Here is a 20,979-nt window from a genome sequence, read left to right as displayed (position 1 = left end):
TTCTGCATGTTTTTAAGAGTTTTTTAGAATATTTTTGAATTTTTGAACCATAACTCTTGTTTTTAGCTCATAGTCTTATATTTTCTTTAATACACAGAAGAATATAGTGAAAGAACAAGGATTTGTTTTGAATACAGCTACTTACTAGCTCTGTGACTCTGGGCAAATTACTAAACTTCTCTGGATTCTTGATTTGATATCTAAAATAAGATATTCTTGGGGTGCCTGGGTGGCTCAGTCGGTTAAACCTCTGACTTCAGGTCATTGATCTCAGGGTTCATGAGTTCAAACCCCACATCAGGCCCTGTGCTGACAGCTCAGAGCCTGGAAGCTGCTTCAGATTGTGTGTCTCCCTCTCTCTCTGCCCCTCTTTCACTTGTTCTCTCGCTCTCTCTTTCTCTCTCTCTCCCTCCCCCTCTCTCCCCCCTCCCTCCCTCCCTCCCACACACACACACACACACACACACACACACACACACACACATACAAGAAACACTTAAAAAAACTAAGGTATCTTCAGATTTGTAAGGATTAAATGAAATATACATAAAGCCTTAGTTTTCCTCCTGAAGCCTTTGAATCAATTACCCTGAAGGGCTATAAAAGGAAAAATTTTTTTTTAATGTTTAGGTTTTTGAGAGGGAGCATGAGTGGGGGAGGGGCAGAGAGAAGGGGGCAGAGGATCCAAAGCAGGCTCTGCACTGACAGCAGTGAGCCCGATGTGTGGGGCTTGAACTTACCAAACTCTGAGATCATGACCTGAGCCTAAGTCAGACGCTCAACCGACTGAGACACCCAGGTACCCTGGGAATTGTTAATCACATCATTTTCACAGTTTTAATTTATTGAGAGAGAAAAAAACAGCGAGCAGGGGAGGGACAGAGAGAGAGAGAGAGAGAGAGAGAGAGAGAGAGAATGAATCCCAGGCAGGCTCCACACTGTCAGCACAGAGCCTGACCTCAAACTCAAACTCACCAACTGTGAGATCATGACCTGAACCGAAATCAAGAGTTGGACGCTTAACCAGCTGAGCCACCTTGGTGCCCCCAATCACATCATTTTTAAACATATTCTTTTCTGTCCTTCCTCTGTTTATTCCGTATTTAAATAGTGATGGCAATAGTGTATGGTGGGTGGCATGGTGGCATCAGTGAATCCCCCTTCTCCTTCATATTTTTCTTCTAAGAGGATTAGTTATTAATCATTTGGTCTTCTTCATTTGCATCATTTAGACAATGTGTCCGTAGATTTGGGGATATTTTTAAGCTGACAGTGTCATCATTCCTGATTTTGTTTTTTTCCTTCACAGAGGATCTTCAAATGCTTCCTTAAAGGAAGATGAATATAAGGAGCCTTTGCTCTTCCATTCTGGGGACCATTACCCCTTATCTGATGGAGACTGGTCCCCTTTAGACAAGTAAGTATTTTTAAAATTTCTCCATTTGTTTAACAAAAGATATATTAAATAGGTTTTCTGTTATTTGACAGTAATGATATTTCCTATTTCTCTCATATAGGAGAACTGAATGTGTACTTTTAACACGAATATGGACCTTTTCTCTCAATTATTTTGTTCCTAAATTTGATATGATTTAACCCTCACAATGTTAGTGTAGATCTGTGTAATCTGCATAGAATTTAGCCCTCTACAATTCTTAAATTCTGATCTTACTGTGTCAACTATTAACTGTAGACGGATAATGTGAAGAAAGGCGCAGTCACACTTTGTTCTGTGTTTAAATCCAGTTTCTCTCATGTATTGATTTTGTTCATTTAACCCATCTTTTCTGTACATTTCATCTCCTGTAAAATTATCTTTGTCATTGGTTTCTTGTGAGAATCAGTAAGGATAATGTATATAAAGTGTTTATAGAGAACCCAGCAAGTCCTCATTAGATCCTGGTTGATGTTGTTTTTATTATTATTAAAGAACTCAAATGGAAGAAATAATTTATATTCCCTTCAATAGGAGTCTTTATACTGGCTGGATAAAGTTGGTATATTCAAGCTTATATTTCCTTTAATGTGTCGAGCTCAGCAAGACTGAAGTTTCTGACTTTAAAGGCATCACATTTTTTTGTCCCTTGTTTACAGCCCCTATTCCCCAACAGCAGTGTGTCCTAAGAGTGATTCAGAGCTGGAGGTGAAACCTGCTGAGAGCCTGCTCAGATCAGAGTCCCACATGGAGTGGACGTGGGGAGGGTTCCCAGAGTCCACCAAGGTACTGATGTTCACTTGCCTGTGGAGTACGTCCAGTTAAAAACCTGTGAGGTGTCTCTGTCTTTGAGTAAAGGAGGAGTGGTGATTTCTGAGCCAGTGCCCGTGAATATAAATGATGGTAGTGCCCTCGTGTGGTCACATAAAAGAAATCCAAAGTTAACATTTTTCATAACTGCAGCAGAGGGATTCCAGCATTATATTGTGTGTTTCTAGTTAGTCAGTAATGTTGATTGTTAGTTAACATTTTAATAAGGAAAATCTCAAAGGTACCTAAAGGAAACTAGGATTTCCACACTGAAGTTTTAAATAGGAAATTGATTATGAAAACTTTTTTGCCAGCTCATAATGAAAGAAGAATTGGAAAGATACATTACTTGAGAGAGAAAATGTTTAGTCCCTGTAAGTTTATAAAAAGTATACATTTGCTTATATGTGTAATTTGCATTGATACTTGACTACCCACTTTTATGCTATTTCAACAGAGCCTTGAGGTAGTTCAAGCAGGGCTAACCTTTCATGTAGCACTCAAGTTTTCTCCCTGAAAATGAACATTCTTCCTCTTGGCATCTAAAAATTGTTGTATTTCCTTAGTCTTCCCTGGTGCTTAACTCTTCATAGTACAACAGTTACAAATAGATCTCTTGTAAATATCATGATATTGAACAAAATGCAGTTATTTTTCCAGCTTCTTAATTATGAAATATGTCACACACATAAAGTAATATACTTACTGAATGTTATGAATAAAATGAATACGTTTGCCTGCATCCAGATTAAGAAATAGATTATAACAAATACCTTTGAAAATAGTTTAATTTTTAAACACTTCACCTTTTTTTAGGTCAGCAAAAGAGAGAGATCTGATCATCATCCTAGGACGGCTACAATTACACCATCAGAAAATACCCACTTTCGGGTAATTCCCAGTGAGGAGAACCTCATAAGTGAAGTTGAAAAAGATGCTTCCATGGGAGAAACGGTCTGTACCATAGTGAAACCCAAACCCAGAGCCCCGTGTAAGCAGATGAGCAGTGCAACTTCTGCTGCAGAACTTCTCGAACCTCCCCTGGAGCCTCCTCAGATTTCATCTATGTTAGATGCAGACCACCTTCCTAATCCATCATTAGTGGAGGCTACCTCAGAATCAAAACCTGCAGCTAAAGTAGACTCACCATCAAAGAAGAAAGGTAATCGTTTGTTTAATTTGGCGTCAGGTACTGCAAATTTAGATGATAAATTATTTCAGTGTTTCAAATGATACTCGATGGCTGCCTTTGTATTTCTACTCCCTGATCAGAACTTATCGTACAGTTGGGATCACTTATTTAATAGGGCTTCCCCGCTGCACTCCAGATGCCACTGGAGCAGGATTCTGACTTCCTCCCTGTTCTCCCCTGACTGCTGCTACTCAGTGTGCCCTTGGGAAGCACTTATTGAAAAAATTAATGAGCATGTTCAAATTAGTTAATGCATAAAATTAACCACTTTATTGACTAAACGTCAATAGAGTGAAGTGAAATCCTTAAAAAATTACATGTTGAAAAAGAAATAATTGGATGAGAGAAAAATGTTTTTACCTAAAGCAGCATCTGGTTAGTTGAGGCCAGATTAAGTCCTTTTTTCTAGTAACATGGGATATAAATAAATGTATGCTAATTATTAGTGTTCTCTTTTTTTCATTGATTATTTTCCTCTAAAATAGTTAAAAGATGGGGTCCAGCTCTTGGCTGCTCAACAGCTGTGTCTCACTTTTGGAAAACAAGTTTAATAAATCAGAATATTCTTACTATTTAAAATATAAAGTTGTTGGGGCGCCTGGGTGGCGCAGTCGGTTAAGCGTCCGACTTCAGCCAGGTCACGATCTCGCGGTCCGTGAGTTCGAGCCCTGCGTCAGGCTCTGGGCTGATGGCTTGGAGCCTGGAGCCTGTTTCCGATTCTGTGTCTCCCTCTCTCTCTGCCCCTCCCCCGTTCATGCTCTGTCTCTCTCTGTCCCAAAAATAAATAAAAAACGTTGAAAAAAAAATATATATATAAAGTTGTCCATTGATACTTAGTACAGTAAGAGCCAGAACATACTCATTGTCTGAACACTGGCCTTGGCCCTATTTTCATGGAAGTAAAGCCTTACTTAAAAATTGAAAATACCCACTGTCACATAATAGCCAAATACTGTATTCACTTTTTTTAAAAATATGAACACGAAAAGTTAAATAATCACAAACTGACTTAGAAAGTACTACAGGTATGAACCTTCAGAGTCATTCAGAAATAACTTATTTAAAATAAAAGAATTTGACTGTCAGGGGTATTTGTGGCCAAATATGATCATCCAGGTAATGATCCTGCTTAACTTGTGACCTTCTGTTTTCAGAGCTCAGCACTTTTGCAACCAGAGGCCATATTCTGCTTTAAGAAATGTTAGGGAGGAAAATCTAGTTTTCAGGGTGAATGTTTTGTATTACACTAGAAAATAACAACCCCTATTGCTAGCACATAGTGACTGGAGGAAATAATGACCCTATTCCTAGCACATAATATAGGAAGTGACTAGATAGAGATCGGGACACTGAGCGGTTTCCACCATTCAGTTGGGTTCATTCTCCACCCCCACCCCTCGTTTTTTATTATGTAGTTGTATGCATCTTTGCTTCCTTCCTCGCTTTCTCTGTCTCTCCACTCACACAGATACAGTTTTTTATTGTTTAAACCATTTGAAAACATTCAAAAGCATTTTGGGATTTCACCTTTAATACTGTAAGACACATGTTCAAAGAATAAGAACACTCTCTGCATAACCACAGGACAATTGTCATCTTGAAGAATTGATATTCATGTTTCCCCAAATGTACCAAGAAAAGCTTTTTAGCTGTTTTTCTTCCAAACCAAGATCTCATCAAGGTTTACATGTTGCATTTGTTTTTTTATTAACCTTTTTCATTTAGAATGGTGTCATCCACACATGTTCCCTCACTCCTTTTTTCCCCTCTGCAACCATGATACTGACCTTTTCAAGAGTCTGGCCAGTTCTTTTGTATGCTTTCTCATGTTTTGATTGTATTTGTTAGTTTTTTTCAAGGTGACATCCCCATATTTCCTTAAACTGGAAGTTAACTCTAGAACAACAGTTCCCAATAGAAATGTAATGTGAGTTGAATATTCATTTTAAATCTTCAGTCGGTTAAGTGTCCAGCTCTTGGATTTGGCTCAGGTCATGATCTCAACAGCTCGTTGGTCTGAGCCCTGCATCAGGCTCTGCACAGGCAGCACGGAGCCTACCTGGGATTCTCTCTCTCTACCTCTGTCTCTGCCCCTTCTCCACTCAGGCTGTCTCTGTCTCTCTCAAAATAAATAAACTTTTAAATAAATAAGCGAAATTAAGTATAGTAATATATTCTGAGCTAGTAAGCCCAAACCGTCACAATTTTAACATGTAATCAGTATAAAAATTGAGATATTTTACATTTTTTATAGTAAGTTTTAGAAATCTGGTGTGTGTTTTACACATTTAAAAAAAAAATTTATGTTTATTTTTTGAGAGAGAGAAAGAGTGTGAGTGAGGAAGGGGCAGAGAGAGAGTGGGGGACACAGAATCCGAAGCAGGCTCCAGGCTCTGAGCTATCAGCACAGAGCCTGACGTGGGGCTTGAACTCACGAACTATGAGATCATGACCTGAGCCAAAGTCAGATGTTCAACCACCTGAGCCACCTAGGCACCCCCTGTGTTTTACACATTTTTTTAAACATTTTACTTTTATTCTTTAGTAAAAAAAAAAAAAAAAAAAAAAAGATAAAGCTCAAAGATATAATAAATGACTGGAGACTACGAAAAAAAATATGAGAGTTACAGAGAGGGAGGGAGGCAAGCCATGAGACTCTTAATACTGAGAACAAACCGAGGGTTGATGGGCATTGAGGAGGGCACTTCCTGGGATGAGCACTGGGTGTTGTATGGAAACCAATTTGACAATAAATTATATATATATATTTTTTTTTAATTTTTTTTAACGTTTATTTATTTTTGAGACAGAGAGAGAGCATGAACGGGGTAGGGTGAGAGAGAGGGAGACACAGAATCTGAAACAGGCTCCAGGCTCCGAGCTGTCAGCACAGAGCCCGACGCAGGGCTCAAACTCACGGACCGCGAGATCATGACCCGAGCTGAAGTCGGCCGCTCAACCGACTGAGCCACCCAGGCGCCCCGACAATAAATTATATTAAAAAAAATAAAAGTAAAAAAAATTTTATATACCTCATTTTGGACTAGGACACTTAAGTGCTCAGTAGAAACATGTCACTGGTGACTTACTGTAGTGGGCAGTACAGACCTAGAGGCTTAATTAAATTTGGGTTAAACGTTGTTTATTTTTTGAGTTAAAGATTACCCATGGAATATATTGAGTACTTCATAGAGCATCTCATAATGTCCCAGTGTTAGTGATTCTAAATGTGATCACTTGTTTAAGGTGTTACCTTCCAGATTTATCCATTATAAGGGATTTTTGTCCTTTTGCAACCTGAAGGTAATTCTTGGTGATACTTTGGTACCATGTGACTTCCTAGCAACCCTTCCCTCATGGTTTTAGAATAAGGACCACTTTCTCAATGCCAGTGATTTCATCAGGTTTGGTCATGCTTATTTATACTGTAAGAAAACGTTATCATCAAATATAAATAAATGATTTAGGAGCTAGGATTATTCATGTAATAGCAGATGAAGGAATAAGCATATGTTTAGGCACCTGGATGGCTCAGTCGGTTGAGCATCTGACTCTTGATTTTGGATTAGGTCATGATCTCACGGTTTGTGGGTTTGAGCCCCATGTCTGCTTCTGTGCTTACAGTGCAGAGCCTGCTTGGGATCTCTCTCTCTGCACTTCTCTGCTCATCTTCTCATTGTCTCGCTCATGTTCTCATTGTCTCTCTCATGTTCTGTCTCTCGTGTTCTCTCTTTTCTTCTTCTTCTTCTTCTTCTTCTTCTTCTTCTTCTTCTTCTTCTTCTTCTTCTCTCTCTCTCTCTCTCTCTCTCTCTCTCTCTCTCAATAAACTTAAAGTTAGTTGAGGCACCTGGGTGGTTCAGTCGGTTAAGTGTCCAACTTCAGCTTAGGTCATAATCTCAGGTTCGTGAGTTTGAGCCCTGTGTCAGGCTCTGTGCTGACAGCTTGGAACCTGATTCAGATCTGTGTCTCCCTCTCTCTCTCTCTGCTCCTCCCCTGCTCACACTCTCTCTCTCTCTCTCAAAAATGAACATTAAAAAAAAACTTTTTTTAATTTAGCATATGTTTATCGTGCAACTGTATATGTGTAACACCAAATTTCTCCTTCTTTGGCATGGATGGTTGAGAACCAACACGTAGGAAAACATTAGTTGACACCTTTAAAAATAAAACGCAGTTTGAATCATGATTGGTCTTATCGTTTGCAAACCTTTGTTTTGTAGCAGAGTTGTAAATGAAGAATAATTTAAATTCTACCTCCAGTGTGTTTTTCTTATAAAAAATAGGTGTCCACAAGAGAAGCCAACACCAAGGACCTGATGATATTTACCTGGATGACTTAAAGGCTCTAGAACCTGAAGTTGCAGCCCTCTACTTCCCTAAAAGGTACTGTATTTCTTAGATGTTGAAAGGTGAATAGCTGTGAAATATAATGGCTATATCTAGGGTAAAACACTGAGAAAAAAGAGCAAAGTGATGATGACCTTTACCCAAGTTGGATGATTGCTTCAGATTTGGGGAAATTGAGAAATTGTGTGGTGTTTGAACTGTAGTGATATGAAACGAATAATTTACCTGTTTATGAAGAAAGTTTAGTACAGTGAGAAAAGGTGCATTACTTAAGTCTACGTAAGGGTGTACCAATGGTTATGACTTCAGACTAGCAAATCTTATGGTCATTAATACAAACTGAACATGTTGGGGGAAATTCGTTAGCATTATTTCATTTATTATGTGTTTTAAAGGTAATAATATCTTTACTCAAAAACATTTTACAAAGAATGTCCTCACTCCTTCAGTGAGTCTGAGCTCCCAGGCTTTTTCTGAACTTGGGCTGGGCCTCTTGAGTCCCCATTTCCAGTTGACCTGTACACCCCACATTCCCTAGACCTCGTACCGTTTGTCACCCTTTCTTCTCCCCTCTCAGTTTTCCCCTTTTGAATAACTAAAACCTCAGATATGCTGTATTTGTACTGTTTTCCTAAGTTTATTTCCATCCTTCAGGATATTCTATTATAGGACTCTGTGATTACAAAAAACAATTTACTTTTCCCATAGAAAGTATGGTTTGAAATACTGAGCCATAGGCACATATTATTAAGCACTTCTAAGTAAATTATTGAAAAACTTGTTACGTTTTTAGTTAAAATAGAAACATGGGGTGAGGCGCCTGGGTGGCGCAGTCGGTTAAGCGTCCGACTTCAGCCAGGTCACGATCTCGCGGTCCGTGAGTTCGAGCCCCGCGTCAGGCTCTGGGCTGATGGCTCGGAGCCTGGAGCCTGTTTCCGATTCTGTGTCTCCCTCTCTCTCTGCCCCTCCCCCGTTCATGCTCTGTCTCTCTCTGTCCCAAAATAAATAAAAAATGTTGAAAAATTTTAAAAAATAAATAAATAAATAAATAAATAAAATAAAATAGAAACATGGGGTTAATACGAAGATATTTAAATTTTTTATGGATATTTTTAGAAGGTCCTTAAAACACTTTCCTAGCTCTCTGCCCTAAATTTGTCTCAAAATATCTTCTTCACATAAAGGAATAGTTGGGTTTTTAAGGTGAAAGAATTGGAAGTGCTCCAATTTTTTTTTTTTTCAATAAGAAAGTTAAAATGTGAGCTATACTAGAATTATCACCTTCTTTCACATTTCCCAGTCCTTTATTAGTGTTCCAAAGATCAAGTTCTTAGTTTCCCCTTTAAAAAATGGGAGTAATTAATAAATTTAAAATGAGAATAACTCATGCAATAGAACCTTACTGTGCTCTATAAATTTGACTGCCTAATGTCATCACCTGTTCACCAAATTAGCTTATTCCCTCCTGACCCTACTGAACAAATTATTTCTGGAGACGTTTCGTAAATACTTAAAGATACTAAGACTGTTGTAAGGCTTCTAAGTATTTGTTTTATTAATTGTCCCGATCCTGTCATCTTGACTAAGTATCCAGTATTAATAATTATAGCTAAACTTCAGTCTTAACCACATCACTCCTTTGGATTTGGTGACATGTTGAGTCAGATGGCCTCCTCCATCTATTTAGGGGTCACTTTGCTTTGGATCACGCTAACTGCTCTGACAAAACACAGGACCTCAGTGGCTTACCACAATAGAAATGTATTTCTTGGTCATGTGCTATTCCAGTGCTGGTGTTTGGTGGGAGGCACCTTGCACACAAGGATTCAGGAGCATAAGCTTTCTTCCATCTTGAGGCTCCACCATTCCCTTAGGGCCAAGACTGGGAAAAGAGGGAGGCTCACACAGGGGAGTTTTCAGGGGCTAGGCTTGGGAAGGGCACAGCACACCCCTCTGTCCACATCCAAAAAGTCAGTCATGGTTATGTGGCCACACCTCACTATAAGGGGACCTAGCCATGGGCCCAGGAGAAAGAGGAAACACATCACAGTCTTCTGTTCATGTTTTCCCTGGGGTCATCCCTGCCCCCTGACTCCATAACTGCTGCTTTATGTTGGCGTTTTCACCATTTCCAGTAAGAACATTCTGTTGATCTAATTAATTTCAATATTGTGGTATGAGTGTGCATGGCTACTAAAAAAGAAAATTTTCAGAAACCTAAATCTTTCATTGGTTCAAATGCAAAACATAATAGCTTTGGAAACTGCTCTCTATTTATGACCAGTCTGTACCTTGTTGCCACCTACTGCTCAAATTTGAAGGTTTTTTTTTCCCTAAAGGTCATAAAACTTTGATGGATCATATTAAGTAGGCTGGCTTTTTGAATAAAACAAAAGAATTTGAAACTTCTAGAACATTTTTTCAACATGACATTAAGTATCCTTTCAAAGGGTGTAGAGCAGTAAACATTCATGAATAGGAAACTTAAGGTACCATTTCCTTGTTCTTTTGGATTGAGATTTATGCTCCATTACAAAGTTTCCCTTAGGATCATCTTCTAAAACCTGGCTTCTGTGCCCTAACATCTAGAAAAATGAAAATACTGAATAACTTCACGTTTTTAGTCCTAACCCTTGCTAGTGTAACAATAGTTTATTTCCAGTTTATTTCTCAAAACGTTTTCAAGGTAGGTCTACCATCCTGAGAATTTTCTCTTGCTTAATTTCTTTGTTCTATTTTGTGAAGTAACAGTTGAATTTAGAAAGGTCTAGACAACCCTGAACTACAGTAATTTTCTACAGGATGTGTACAGTACCACAGCTTTTTCTAGGAGGTTAGGATCAAAGGTTTCCAAACATCAGATTTTTCTTAATTACTCTGTCATTTTCATCATGGAAATGTAAATAAATGGTTATGACTCTTGGAATCCTTTAATTAAAATCAAAAAGGCTGTAGTTGAAAAGTTTGTCTTATTGTGAATGGCTGTAGTGATTTTTGTGACCTGTTTACTGTATTCACAGTTAATTCCTCAGCAGTGCTATTAAGTTATTTTTAATGTCATTTGTGATAGAGTCTAAACTCTAAGGAAAGCTGTGTCTTTAGGTCAATCTGTTCCTTTTTTAAGGGGATATATTATTTGGTTCAAACCCTCAGAGAACCCTGTAGTAAGCCAGGAATACAAGAAGTTGTAATAAGGCAAATCCTTTTCTCCCCATCCCCTGCCCACAGTGAATCGGACCCTGGCTCCCGGCAGTGGCCTGAGTCTGACACGCTCTCTGGCTCCCAGTCCCCACAGTCCGTTGGAAGCGCGGCTGCAGATAGTGGCACTGAGTGCCTCTCAGATTCTGCCATGGACTTGCCTGATGTCACCCTCTCTCTTTGTGGGGGTCTCAGTGAGAACGGAGAAATTTCCAAAGGTACGCTGGGCAATCATGCCCCTGTCTTCACTGGAGAAAGCAGCCTGGTTGTTACTTGATAGAAAACTTGCTGTTCAGCCACTTCGGGGTATTAAATTCTTTAACGATCTTGTGCAGGTAACAGGTATCTCCCTTTAATGTCAGATAGCTCCTCATTTAAGGTACATCATATGGGGTGACCTTACATATAAATGGCTCGAGTAAGTTCATGTGCCTCGAAGGCTCTCATTTCACGTGGAGAGGTGGAGAATTCTCAGGCTGCCCTGTTTGTGGAGCAGCCAGGGTCAGCTCATGCTGTGTCCCACTTTCTCATCTGTAAAGTTGAAATGTGTGTGGACTGGGGCCCAGCTGCCCTCCTGGAAAGCACTGAGCCTTAGATATAAAAGTAGGGCTGAAGTTGTGGAAAATTAATTGTCCACTGAGGAAATAGTCTTTCCGGCAAAAAGTAGAAGGGGTTACTTTCTGTCTCAATCTTGAGACTTGGCCCTGGAAAGTACAGTTGCTCAAGAGAAAGGAAGAAGCTTAGCAGAGGCAATTCAGAGGACTCCAGGGTGGGGTGAGCACTCGGGTGTATCTTTCCCCAAGTTCTTTGGCCTTTTTGGTTTTACCTTCCTTTGTACCTAAACTCTTCTTAATATTACCTCAGTTGGGCTGGTGGCCTTTGATTGACTGTCCTCTAAGGAAAGAGTTTCCTTCCACAACTAGTATCATCTTTTGTCTTCTCTCCCCCTCAGAGCAGCTGAAGGCCTGAGTTTGGCAGACTTGGTGCCCTGAGAGTCATAATTGTGCTTTCCTGAATCCTTCTCTTTTTCAGGTTACAAGGTGCTCATTTTGCCTCTTCTCCATCTCTTAATTCTATTTGTTTTATTTTTTGCAAGAAATTAAGAGCAGGTTATAGTCAATAGCTCTTAATCCTCATAAGTCTTCATCTTAAAAAATACAAGTTGGGGGTGGAATGGAAAGTACACAGTTCTATAAACCATAAAATATACACTTAAAATTCTGGGTACTTAGGTAGAGTTTGTTATTGGAGGAGGCAGAAATGGCAAGTAAACATAAATAATCTACAAATCACCAGGAGGAACAGTCCTAGCAAGAAATTTCCCTGTTAGCCTTGATCTGCTAGCGTGCAGATTTAGGAACACAGCACACACGCAGAATCCTCATTCATTTCTCAAGAACTTGGGGTTCATTTCTTGGCTGATCCTAAGCCATAGTCTGGTGTGTATTTATTAGGTTTTTTTTTTTCTCCAAGCAATTGTAAAATGTTTTGATTGTTTTTCCTAATGTAGCATGCCCTGACAGCTGTAAGATCCCCATGAATATTCCCTAGTTATGCAGTTGCCTGCCTGCCAGTAATGTTTGTCTTTGTTAAGAATGAAACTACAGTTTTCATTAATTCTAGAGAATGTGTGTGCACACGTGTGTATCTTCCTTTCTCTCTCTCTGGCCACATCTATAGTCTGTTTTCCTGAAATTCTATGGCATATCCCTTTTTCCTGTGTTGTTTTTTGTTGTTGTGGTTTTGTTTTTTGTTTTTAATTGTGGGAGGAGTGGTAGAAGAGGGGAAGGATAGAAAAAGGAAGTGTTCTTTACTTTATTGTCCTGGATAAAAAAAAAATGATATTTTGCTTTTGATGAATATAAAAAAATTTTTTTTAAAGGACGCATTTTATCCTTTAGATCCTTCAACGCAGAGTATTGTGATATTCTCATTTAGAAATTTACGTAATATCTAACCATAACCAAAGGATCATTATTTTACATTGCAGAAAAATTCATGGAGCATATCATTACTTATCATGAATTTGCAGAAAACCCTGGACTTATCGACAATCCTAACCTTGTAATACGGATCTATAACCGGTAAATACTCCTGCTTTCATAATTGCTAAATACTCTTCCAGGGTTTTTTTTCAAAGTGCTCTTTTTAACTATTCTAGTTTTCTTGTTATAAAATGTGCCATCACATATAAATGAGCTAGTGGGCAGTGACTTTGAAATGAAAATGATGCCTCAGCCTTTTTTTCTTTTTTTTTTTTTTTTTTTTCAATGAAGCATTGAAATGTTATTCTGTCTTATAGATTTTACTACTTCTCTGCTCAGAGAAGTTTGGCTTGAAGCAGAGATCATTCATGTGGGGAAAAAATTTAGCTGATCATCTCTTCATTGAAAAGAATAAGAAATTTCATGTTGTTTCTGTGCCCCCATCCTCTCCTCTTTTTCCCTCCTTCCCTTCCTCTCTACCCCCTTCTCTTCTCTCTCCCTCTCTCCCTCTCTCCCTTCTCTGTGTAATGGTTTTACACAATTTATTTCTCACAGTTACTATAACTGGGCTTTGGCTGCTCCCATGATCCTTAGCTTGCAAGTATTCCAGAAGAGTCTGCCGAAGGTGAGATGATCCACCATTTGTTTTCTAAGTATCTACAACATATGGTATTTAGAAAAATTCATATGTGCACACTTCTAAACTAGATACTACTCAAAGTTTTATTTAAAATCAATTTAATATTCTAGCACCTGGCACCCAGGTGGCTCAGTTGGTTTAGTGTCTGTCTTCATTCAGCTCAGGTCATGATCTCACAGTTGGTGAGTTGGAGCAACATAAAAAAAAAAAGTTTTTAATAAAATTAGATTAATATTACAGAAGATCCAAAGATTTTTTATGTGCCCACTCAAATTATCTCATGCCCCAAATCTAGGAAATTTGCTGGGCTGCCATATCTTTGTCATTTTTATTAGATGTTTATACTGGTTTCTGGTTGGGTATAAAAGTTGAGAGATTTGATTAATTGTTAGCTAAATATGGAATGCATGAAAAGGAATTCCTCTCATTAATATGGAAAGAAGCAGCGGGACGAGGGTGATGTGCCCACCAGAAGTGTGATGTTAGTGTGATTGGATAAGATATGTCTAATAAGCCTGTGATATAGAACCTGAAGATTTGTTCTAAATCTGTCAGCGCAGTTGGTCCTCATAACTCATGAGAACATGTTTTCCAGTGGTAGAGAAATGAGAGCAGCACCTACCAGCCCCCTGCTCCTGTTTAGCCAGACCACTCAGTCTCATCCCATAGAACTGCTGCAAAGCCATGCTACCACAAAAGAGGACTGTCCATCTGTCAGAGGTGTTACAAACTCTGGAGGAGTTGGGAGGTGTAGAGAATGTTGCTCACATTCTATAATAAGGCACTGTCCTGCAGGGGGATGATAGAAAGCAGTTGGGTGTTTTGTGACTGACAGATGACTAGACTGACCCAAATTGATTGTTTCCAGGCCACAGTCGAGTCCTGGGTCAAAGATAAGATGCCAAAGAAATCTGGTCGCTGGTGGTTTTGGCGTAAGAGAGAAAGCATGGCCAAACAGGTAACGGACCCGGAGAGGTAATTTTTTTCCATGGGCTGAAAAGAAGCAAATTTTTCATTTTTTCAAAAAACATTTTTGCCAAGCACAAGAAAATCAATTTGGGCTTATAATACTGTCTTACGGTAATTATAGCCGCCATTTATGAACAGTTTGATGTGCAGGTACTATGCTAGATGCTTTATGTTCATTACCCTTCACCTTTACTACAGCCCTTCAGTATAGATGTTTGAGTTCCCATTTTACAAGTAAAGAAGCTAGGGCACGAAGAGGTGAGGTGAGTTGACCAAACACGCATAACTGGTGAAGGACGGAGCTACGGTTTGGCCAAGGGTTCAGCTCCAAAGCCTCTTTACCTTTGCCCACTCACTATATTACCTTCCAGACAGAAGCAAGAGCTTGTTCTCCTACTGAACAGCGGGCGGCATGGGGGCCCTCTGTTCTGTAGTACTGGTGTCCCTGGAGCAGACCGAATGAATGTGGACCAGTTGTATTATAGTCTGTGACTTGAAATGGTGCTCTTTTAAAAGTTTTTACTTCTGGGGCACCTGGGAGGCTCTGTCAATTGAGCGTCCAACTCTTGATTTGGGCTCAGGTCATAATCTCACAGTTCATGAGTTTGAGCCCTACATCGGGCTCTGCAATGACAGTACAGAGCCTGCCTCGGATTCTCTCTCCCTCTCTCTGCCCCTCCCCTGCTCTTGCTCTTCCTCAAAATAAGTAAATAAACTTTAAAAAAAATTCTTAATTGTTTTGTAGTGAACAGCTTTTGCATAACAGCATATGACTTCTGTCTCAGATTTCTGTCCTTTGGCTCAAAGTAGAGAAAGGCTGTTTCTTAAGCATTTTTAAGTTAGGGATTCAGAAAACCATTTTGCTTATTGCTTGAGAGGGCTGCTGATAAATTTTTACCTGTCAGTCTCTGGGGGCAGGTGGGGAATAATTGCACATCGCCATTGCTGTCTTGTTGTTTTAGCTGCCAGAGGCCAAGGAAGGAAAATCCGAGGTACCGCCAACCAGTGACTTGCCATCAAGTGCAAAGGAGCCAGCCAGTGGCAGGTGGGGCACCCTGTTCTTCCTCCAGACTCACAGCACTTGCTCACTCACTCACTGCTTTTTAGCCATTGTATTCAAGCTGATTTTGACAATTTTGATTAATTTTTGGTCAGAAACTTCTTTCTCATAGGGACAACCATGACCATAAGTGGCTGGTTTGTGCCACTCAGCAGATAATTTCTGCTTTTCTAAAAATTATAATCAGTTTAGAGGAGTAAATACACCCATCACTGCTTTTTAAATGCCTTGCTCCCATCCTGGAGCCATGGAATCAGATGCCTGTAAAATGGAGGCCTCTGGGAAAGGGATCTTGAGGAGTCCTAAGATGTGCTATCCTCGGTGTCCCTGCCCTCTAGCTTCCTATCCGACACAAAAGGGAGACACAAAAGAATTTCAGAGGAAGCCTAGTGGGCTCAGTTGATAAAGCATGCAACTCTTGATCTCGGGGTCATGAGTTAGAGCCCCACATTGGGGTAGAAATTTCTTTAAATTAGGGGCACCTGGGTGGTTTAGTTGGTTGAACATCTAACTCCTGGTTTTGGTGCAGGTCATGATCTCACAGTTGCGGGTTGGAGTCCCAGGCTGGGCATGGAGCCTATTTAAGATTCTCTCTCCTTCTCCCTCTGCCCCAGCCCCACCCCTACTCACATGAGTATGCACTCTACCTAAAAACAAAAACAAAAACAAAAAACAAAGTTAGTGTGGGTCCTTTTCATTCTTGGAAAATGTAGCCCCTCTTGGATATTTGTATTGGCTGGCCCCGAAAGGAGGTGCCACTATGCACCTTGTTCTCATTTCTGCTCTTCTTCTACTTGCCCAGCCAGATTTTTTCCTTCTCCTCCTGCTCCAGCTCTTTAATTCAGCTGCTGGTTTGAGCCTGAGCTTTCATTTTCTTGCTCTTTACCCTCTTCTTTCAAAGGGGGTTTATAGGGCACTTGGGTAGCTCAGTCCATTAAGCATCTGACTCTTGATTTCAGCTCACAGTTTGTGAGATTGAGCCCCAAGTTAAGCTCTACACTGACACCATGGAGCCTGCTTGGGATTCTCTCCCTCTGTCCCTCTCTCTCTCCACCTTCCCCCCACCCCCTCACTCTCGTTTGTACTCTCTCTCAAAATAAATTTTTTTTTCTTTTTCAACTTTTTTTTTTTATTTATTTTTGGGACAGAGAGAGACAGAGCATGAACGGGGGAGGGGCAGAGAGAGAGGGAGACACAGAATCGGAAACAGGCTCCAGGCTCCGAGCCATCAGCCCAGAGCCTGACGCGGGGCTCGAACTCACGGACCGCGAGATCGTGACCTGGCTGAAGTCGGACGCTTAACCAACTGCGCCACCCAGGCGCCCCATCAAAATAAATATTTTTTTTTTTAACGTTTATTTATTTTTGAGACAGAGACAGAGCATGAATGGGGGAGGGTCAGAGAGAGAGGGAGACACAGAATCGGAAGCAGGCTCCAGGCTCTGAGCTGTGAGCACAGAGCCCGACGCGGGGCTTGAACTCACGGACCGCGAGATCATGACCTGAGCCGAAGTCGGACGCTTAACCGACTGAGCCACCCAGGTGCCCCAAAATAAATATTTTTTTTAAAGGAAGGGTATATAGAATCCTTTTTATTAGTTTTTTAAATTTGTATAAGCAATTATATTTTCTACAGTTTGTTATCTTTTGAAATGTACGTTATCTTTTCAACAAGAGTCAGTAGACCTAGTGGCATTCACTGGTCATAGCAGAAAATAATCACTCATAGCCAGACTGCTGGCTAATCATGAGAGGGAGAAGGTGGCCTTCTCCCTTCATGATGTGAATACTCAGGCACTGGAAATCGAGTGAACAACTCTTCCCATCCCCGGAATGGATTTAGGATCTCTTTGTTTCCTTGATCCTAAAGAAAAGCTCTTGTCATTAAAATGCCCTGCTGCCTCTTCAGTAACTGGATTGCTGTTGATAGGCCAGCTGAGGATGACTCATCCAGTGATGAAGGGTCACAGGAGCTCGAAGAATCCATCAAAGTGGACCCTGTTCCCACAGAGCCCCCAAGCCATGGCAGCACAACCTCCTATAAAAAGTCTCTTCGACTCTCTTCAGACCAAATTGTGAGTCCTGTGTGATCCGTGTGGATCCAGTCAGATTACTTTAGTAACTGTTTAATTGGACATGCTTCTTGCACCACCTCAGACTTCCTACTTCAGTCTCTGAGAGTGAACCAACAGATAAGTATTTTTAACCTTCTTCCCAGATGTACCTTACACAGCCAGGCCATCACTTTTTTTTTTTTTAGGAGCCACAACAACAGAGAAATGTCATTTTCTTACTTAAATGCAGTTTCCTTTTTCCTGTTGGTTTCCCATTCCCTTTCACACATTTTCAGTGTGAAATGGTCTCGCTGTGCCCTAGGGCGGTCGGGTGTGGAGGAAGAGCAGAGACATTTGGTTTTTTGGAGAATCAGAAAAATTTCTTAGAATTCCAAAACACCATTCAGGCAGTGGCTTCCTCAGCTTCTTGTGAACAAGCTGTGCACGCAGCACTGGGCTGTGTGTGTGCCAGCGCAACAGAAACCATCCTGCCTTGAGCTGACGCCCTGAAACACTGGTGGTAGTTTGTAAATATTCAGACCCTGTTGAGAATTGTATGTTTTCAGCTCATTTTTTTCTCTTATTATAGCAATCATATTTATGTATTTCTTTCCATTCCTTATACATTTCTGCCATATATATATATATATATATATATATATGTATACACACACGCACACATATGTGTATATATGTATGTACACATACATACATATATGTCAGAGATTAGGAGATTAGAATTTTTTTTCACTTAACATGATACCTTTGTAATCTCTCCGTGACTACATATTAATGGAAACTGACTTAGTTGCACATAATTTCATCAAAGTGATACACCATGAATTTTCAAAATTCTCCCTTTATGATTTTCTTTATTCTCTTACTTTTTATAAAAGGCAAAACTGAAGCTCCAAGATGGCCCAAATGATGTTGTGTTTAGTATTACAACCCAATATCAAGGTACCTGCCGGTGTGCAGGGACCATTTACCTGTGGAACTGGAATGACAAGATCATCATCTCTGATATTGACGGAACAATAACCAAGTAAGCACGAGCCCATGGTGGGTGGCAGGGAGGAGATAGGTACAGGTCACTGTGCAATGGGGGGCAGGAGTGGGGGAATCCCTCCTTGACCACCGTCAGGAAGTGTTTTAAACTACATGCATGGAGACTTGAACACAGAGGTCACACGTGGTCACACACAGGATCATTCTGTGGATGGAGGAGATGGGTGGAGCTGTACAAATTAACATCAGAAACTTTTAGCAAGATTTAGTTATGTAGTCTCTAAATTCTGGCATTAAAATTAAAAAAAAAAAAAAAACTGTTGAGATTAGGGAGAAGAAAAAGAGGATGTGTTGCGAATTATCTCTGAAAATGAACATCTGGCTCTTGTGTCTGATTCTATTTTTAGAAATTCTTCTGTGAGTGTGCAGGGGACTGCCTCACTGCTATGCAAGCTGTGACAAAATCACCCTTGTAGATTATATTGTCCCCCCACTCTGCCTCTACCCAGTGGTTTTTGGCAGCTGGTATTTAAATAGGCAAACACTTGGCTGTATATGCTTCGTTTTCTGATACCTTTTCCTATTTCTACCCTCTCAGGTCTGATGCTTTGGGGCAGATTCTTCCACAGCTGGGTAAAGACTGGACTCATCAGGGTATAGCAAAGCTCTACCATTCCATCAATGAGTAGGTATCTTGTCCCACATGGCCACGTACTCGAGTGAGCTAGAATTTTGCTTTAAGAACTACAGAAAAATGGCATACATCAGTCCATGGAAATCGTGTCTTCATGATCCAGCTATTCCTGCTTTCCTTTCCTGTAGCCTCATACAAAGAAAAGTGTCAGCCGCCATTTCTGGAACATGAGCTGTGTATCAGTCCTTGCGTTACATGTTTAACCTATACCTCTCATCCTCACAGTGCTAGGAGTTTGAGGCACTACTTATATATATCTGTGGTTATAGTTATCATTGGGGGGTTAAGTTTTAACAGAAGAGCCAGATTTACATTTTTTTTATTGGGTTTGCTTTGTTGTTGTTGTTTAAGAGAACAAGTAGGAGGGAGGGGTAGAGGGAGAATCTGAAGCAGGCTCCACACCCAGCACAGAGTCCAAGGCGGGACTCGATCTCACAACCCTGAGATCATGACCTGAGCCAAAACCAAAAGTCGGACACTCAAAAATCAAAAGCCACTTCGTTGCCCCTAATTGGATATTTTTTAATTGGATTTCACTGAGTAGGTAATACTTGCATGCATGGGGTCACCCATGGGGTCCTCTCTGTTGGGGCAACAGAGAAAACAGTGCTGTGGCCTTTGTGGGACCATAATCCATATGAGTTAAATTGATTTGAAAATTTAGTGTCTTGGGGCGCCTGGGTGGCTCATTCGGTTAAATGTCTGACTTTGGCTCAGCTCATGAGCTCACAGTTTGCAAGTTTGAGCCTCGCATTGGGCTCTGTGCTGACAGCTCGGAGCCTGGGGCCTGCTTCAGATTCTGTGTCTCCCTCTCTCTCTGCCTCTCCCTCCCTCATGTTCGCTCGCTCGCTCACTCTCTCTCTCTCTTAAAAATAAATATTAAAAAAAAAAGGAAAAAGAAAACTTAGGGTCTTAAGCATTAGTTGAGAATGCCATAGTATGAAAATTGTATGTCTGTCACCCATGATTTGCTCCTTGTCTTACAGAATGGTTTGCATTCTACAAATTGTCTTTATAAATGAGATCCTTTGCATCTTTCCTTTATGCAGATAACTTAAAGATAGTCCAGGGTTTTTGTTCCGTAATCTGACTTTCATTGGTTGCTGAAGATATATCAGTATTTATAAATTTAGCATAATCCCTAGTTGCATATATCCCCATTTTTCCCTATGATGTTTTCTATGGAGAAGTGAGATCTTTATAATCCTAACTACTTTCCTTATTAAATTCAAGAATTTGATTTTCACAACAAACGAAGGGAACTTTATTTGGATCTTTTAAAAGAATAGTGCCTTTTTTTTTTTTTTTTTCCATTTTTGCCAGAGTGTGTGTTTCTAAACAGGATGTTTCTTTCTTCTTTTCTTTCAGGAATGGCTACAAGTTTCTGTATTGCTCCGCCCGTGCCATCGGCATGGCCGACATGACCCGTGGCTACCTGCACTGGGTCAATGACAAGGGCACAATCTTGCCTCGGGGCCCTCTGATGTTATCCCCTAGCAGCTTGTTCTCTGCCTTCCACAGGTACACCTTCTGTGTGTGCATGCGTGTGTGTGCACATGTGTGGGTGCATGCGCCTGCTCGCACTGG

At 40.3% G+C, this 20,979-nt stretch overlaps 1 protein-coding gene across 2 annotated transcripts in view; it reads left to right on the top strand.

Moving 5' to 3' along the window:
- The window catches only part of LPIN2 (lipin 2), an 86,450-nt gene that overhangs the window by 60,706 nt on the left and 4,765 nt on the right, over positions 1-20,979 (top strand). For both annotated transcript variants that reach the window (XM_058692581.1, XM_058692580.1), the window contains exons 5-17: positions 1,310-1,417; positions 2,095-2,221; positions 3,062-3,407; positions 7,721-7,820; positions 11,013-11,200; positions 12,973-13,066; positions 13,523-13,592; positions 14,476-14,565; positions 15,539-15,621; positions 17,567-17,711; positions 18,587-18,735; positions 19,297-19,383; positions 20,761-20,913. In XM_058692581.1, coding sequence (XP_058548564.1) covers positions 1,310-1,417; positions 2,095-2,221; positions 3,062-3,407; positions 7,721-7,820; positions 11,013-11,200; positions 12,973-13,066; positions 13,523-13,592; positions 14,476-14,565; positions 15,539-15,621; positions 17,567-17,711; positions 18,587-18,735; positions 19,297-19,383; positions 20,761-20,913 — 1,740 coding nt within the window. The remainder of the gene's footprint in view (positions 1-1,309; positions 1,418-2,094; positions 2,222-3,061; positions 3,408-7,720; positions 7,821-11,012; positions 11,201-12,972; positions 13,067-13,522; positions 13,593-14,475; positions 14,566-15,538; positions 15,622-17,566; positions 17,712-18,586; positions 18,736-19,296; positions 19,384-20,760; positions 20,914-20,979) is intronic.

The sequence above is a fragment of the Neofelis nebulosa genome, chromosome 11 (assembly GCF_028018385.1).
Source record: "Neofelis nebulosa isolate mNeoNeb1 chromosome 11, mNeoNeb1.pri, whole genome shotgun sequence".
In the NCBI taxonomy this organism is placed as follows: domain Eukaryota; kingdom Metazoa; phylum Chordata; class Mammalia; order Carnivora; family Felidae; genus Neofelis; species Neofelis nebulosa.
This window is presented reverse-complemented; position numbering and strand designations above follow the sequence as displayed.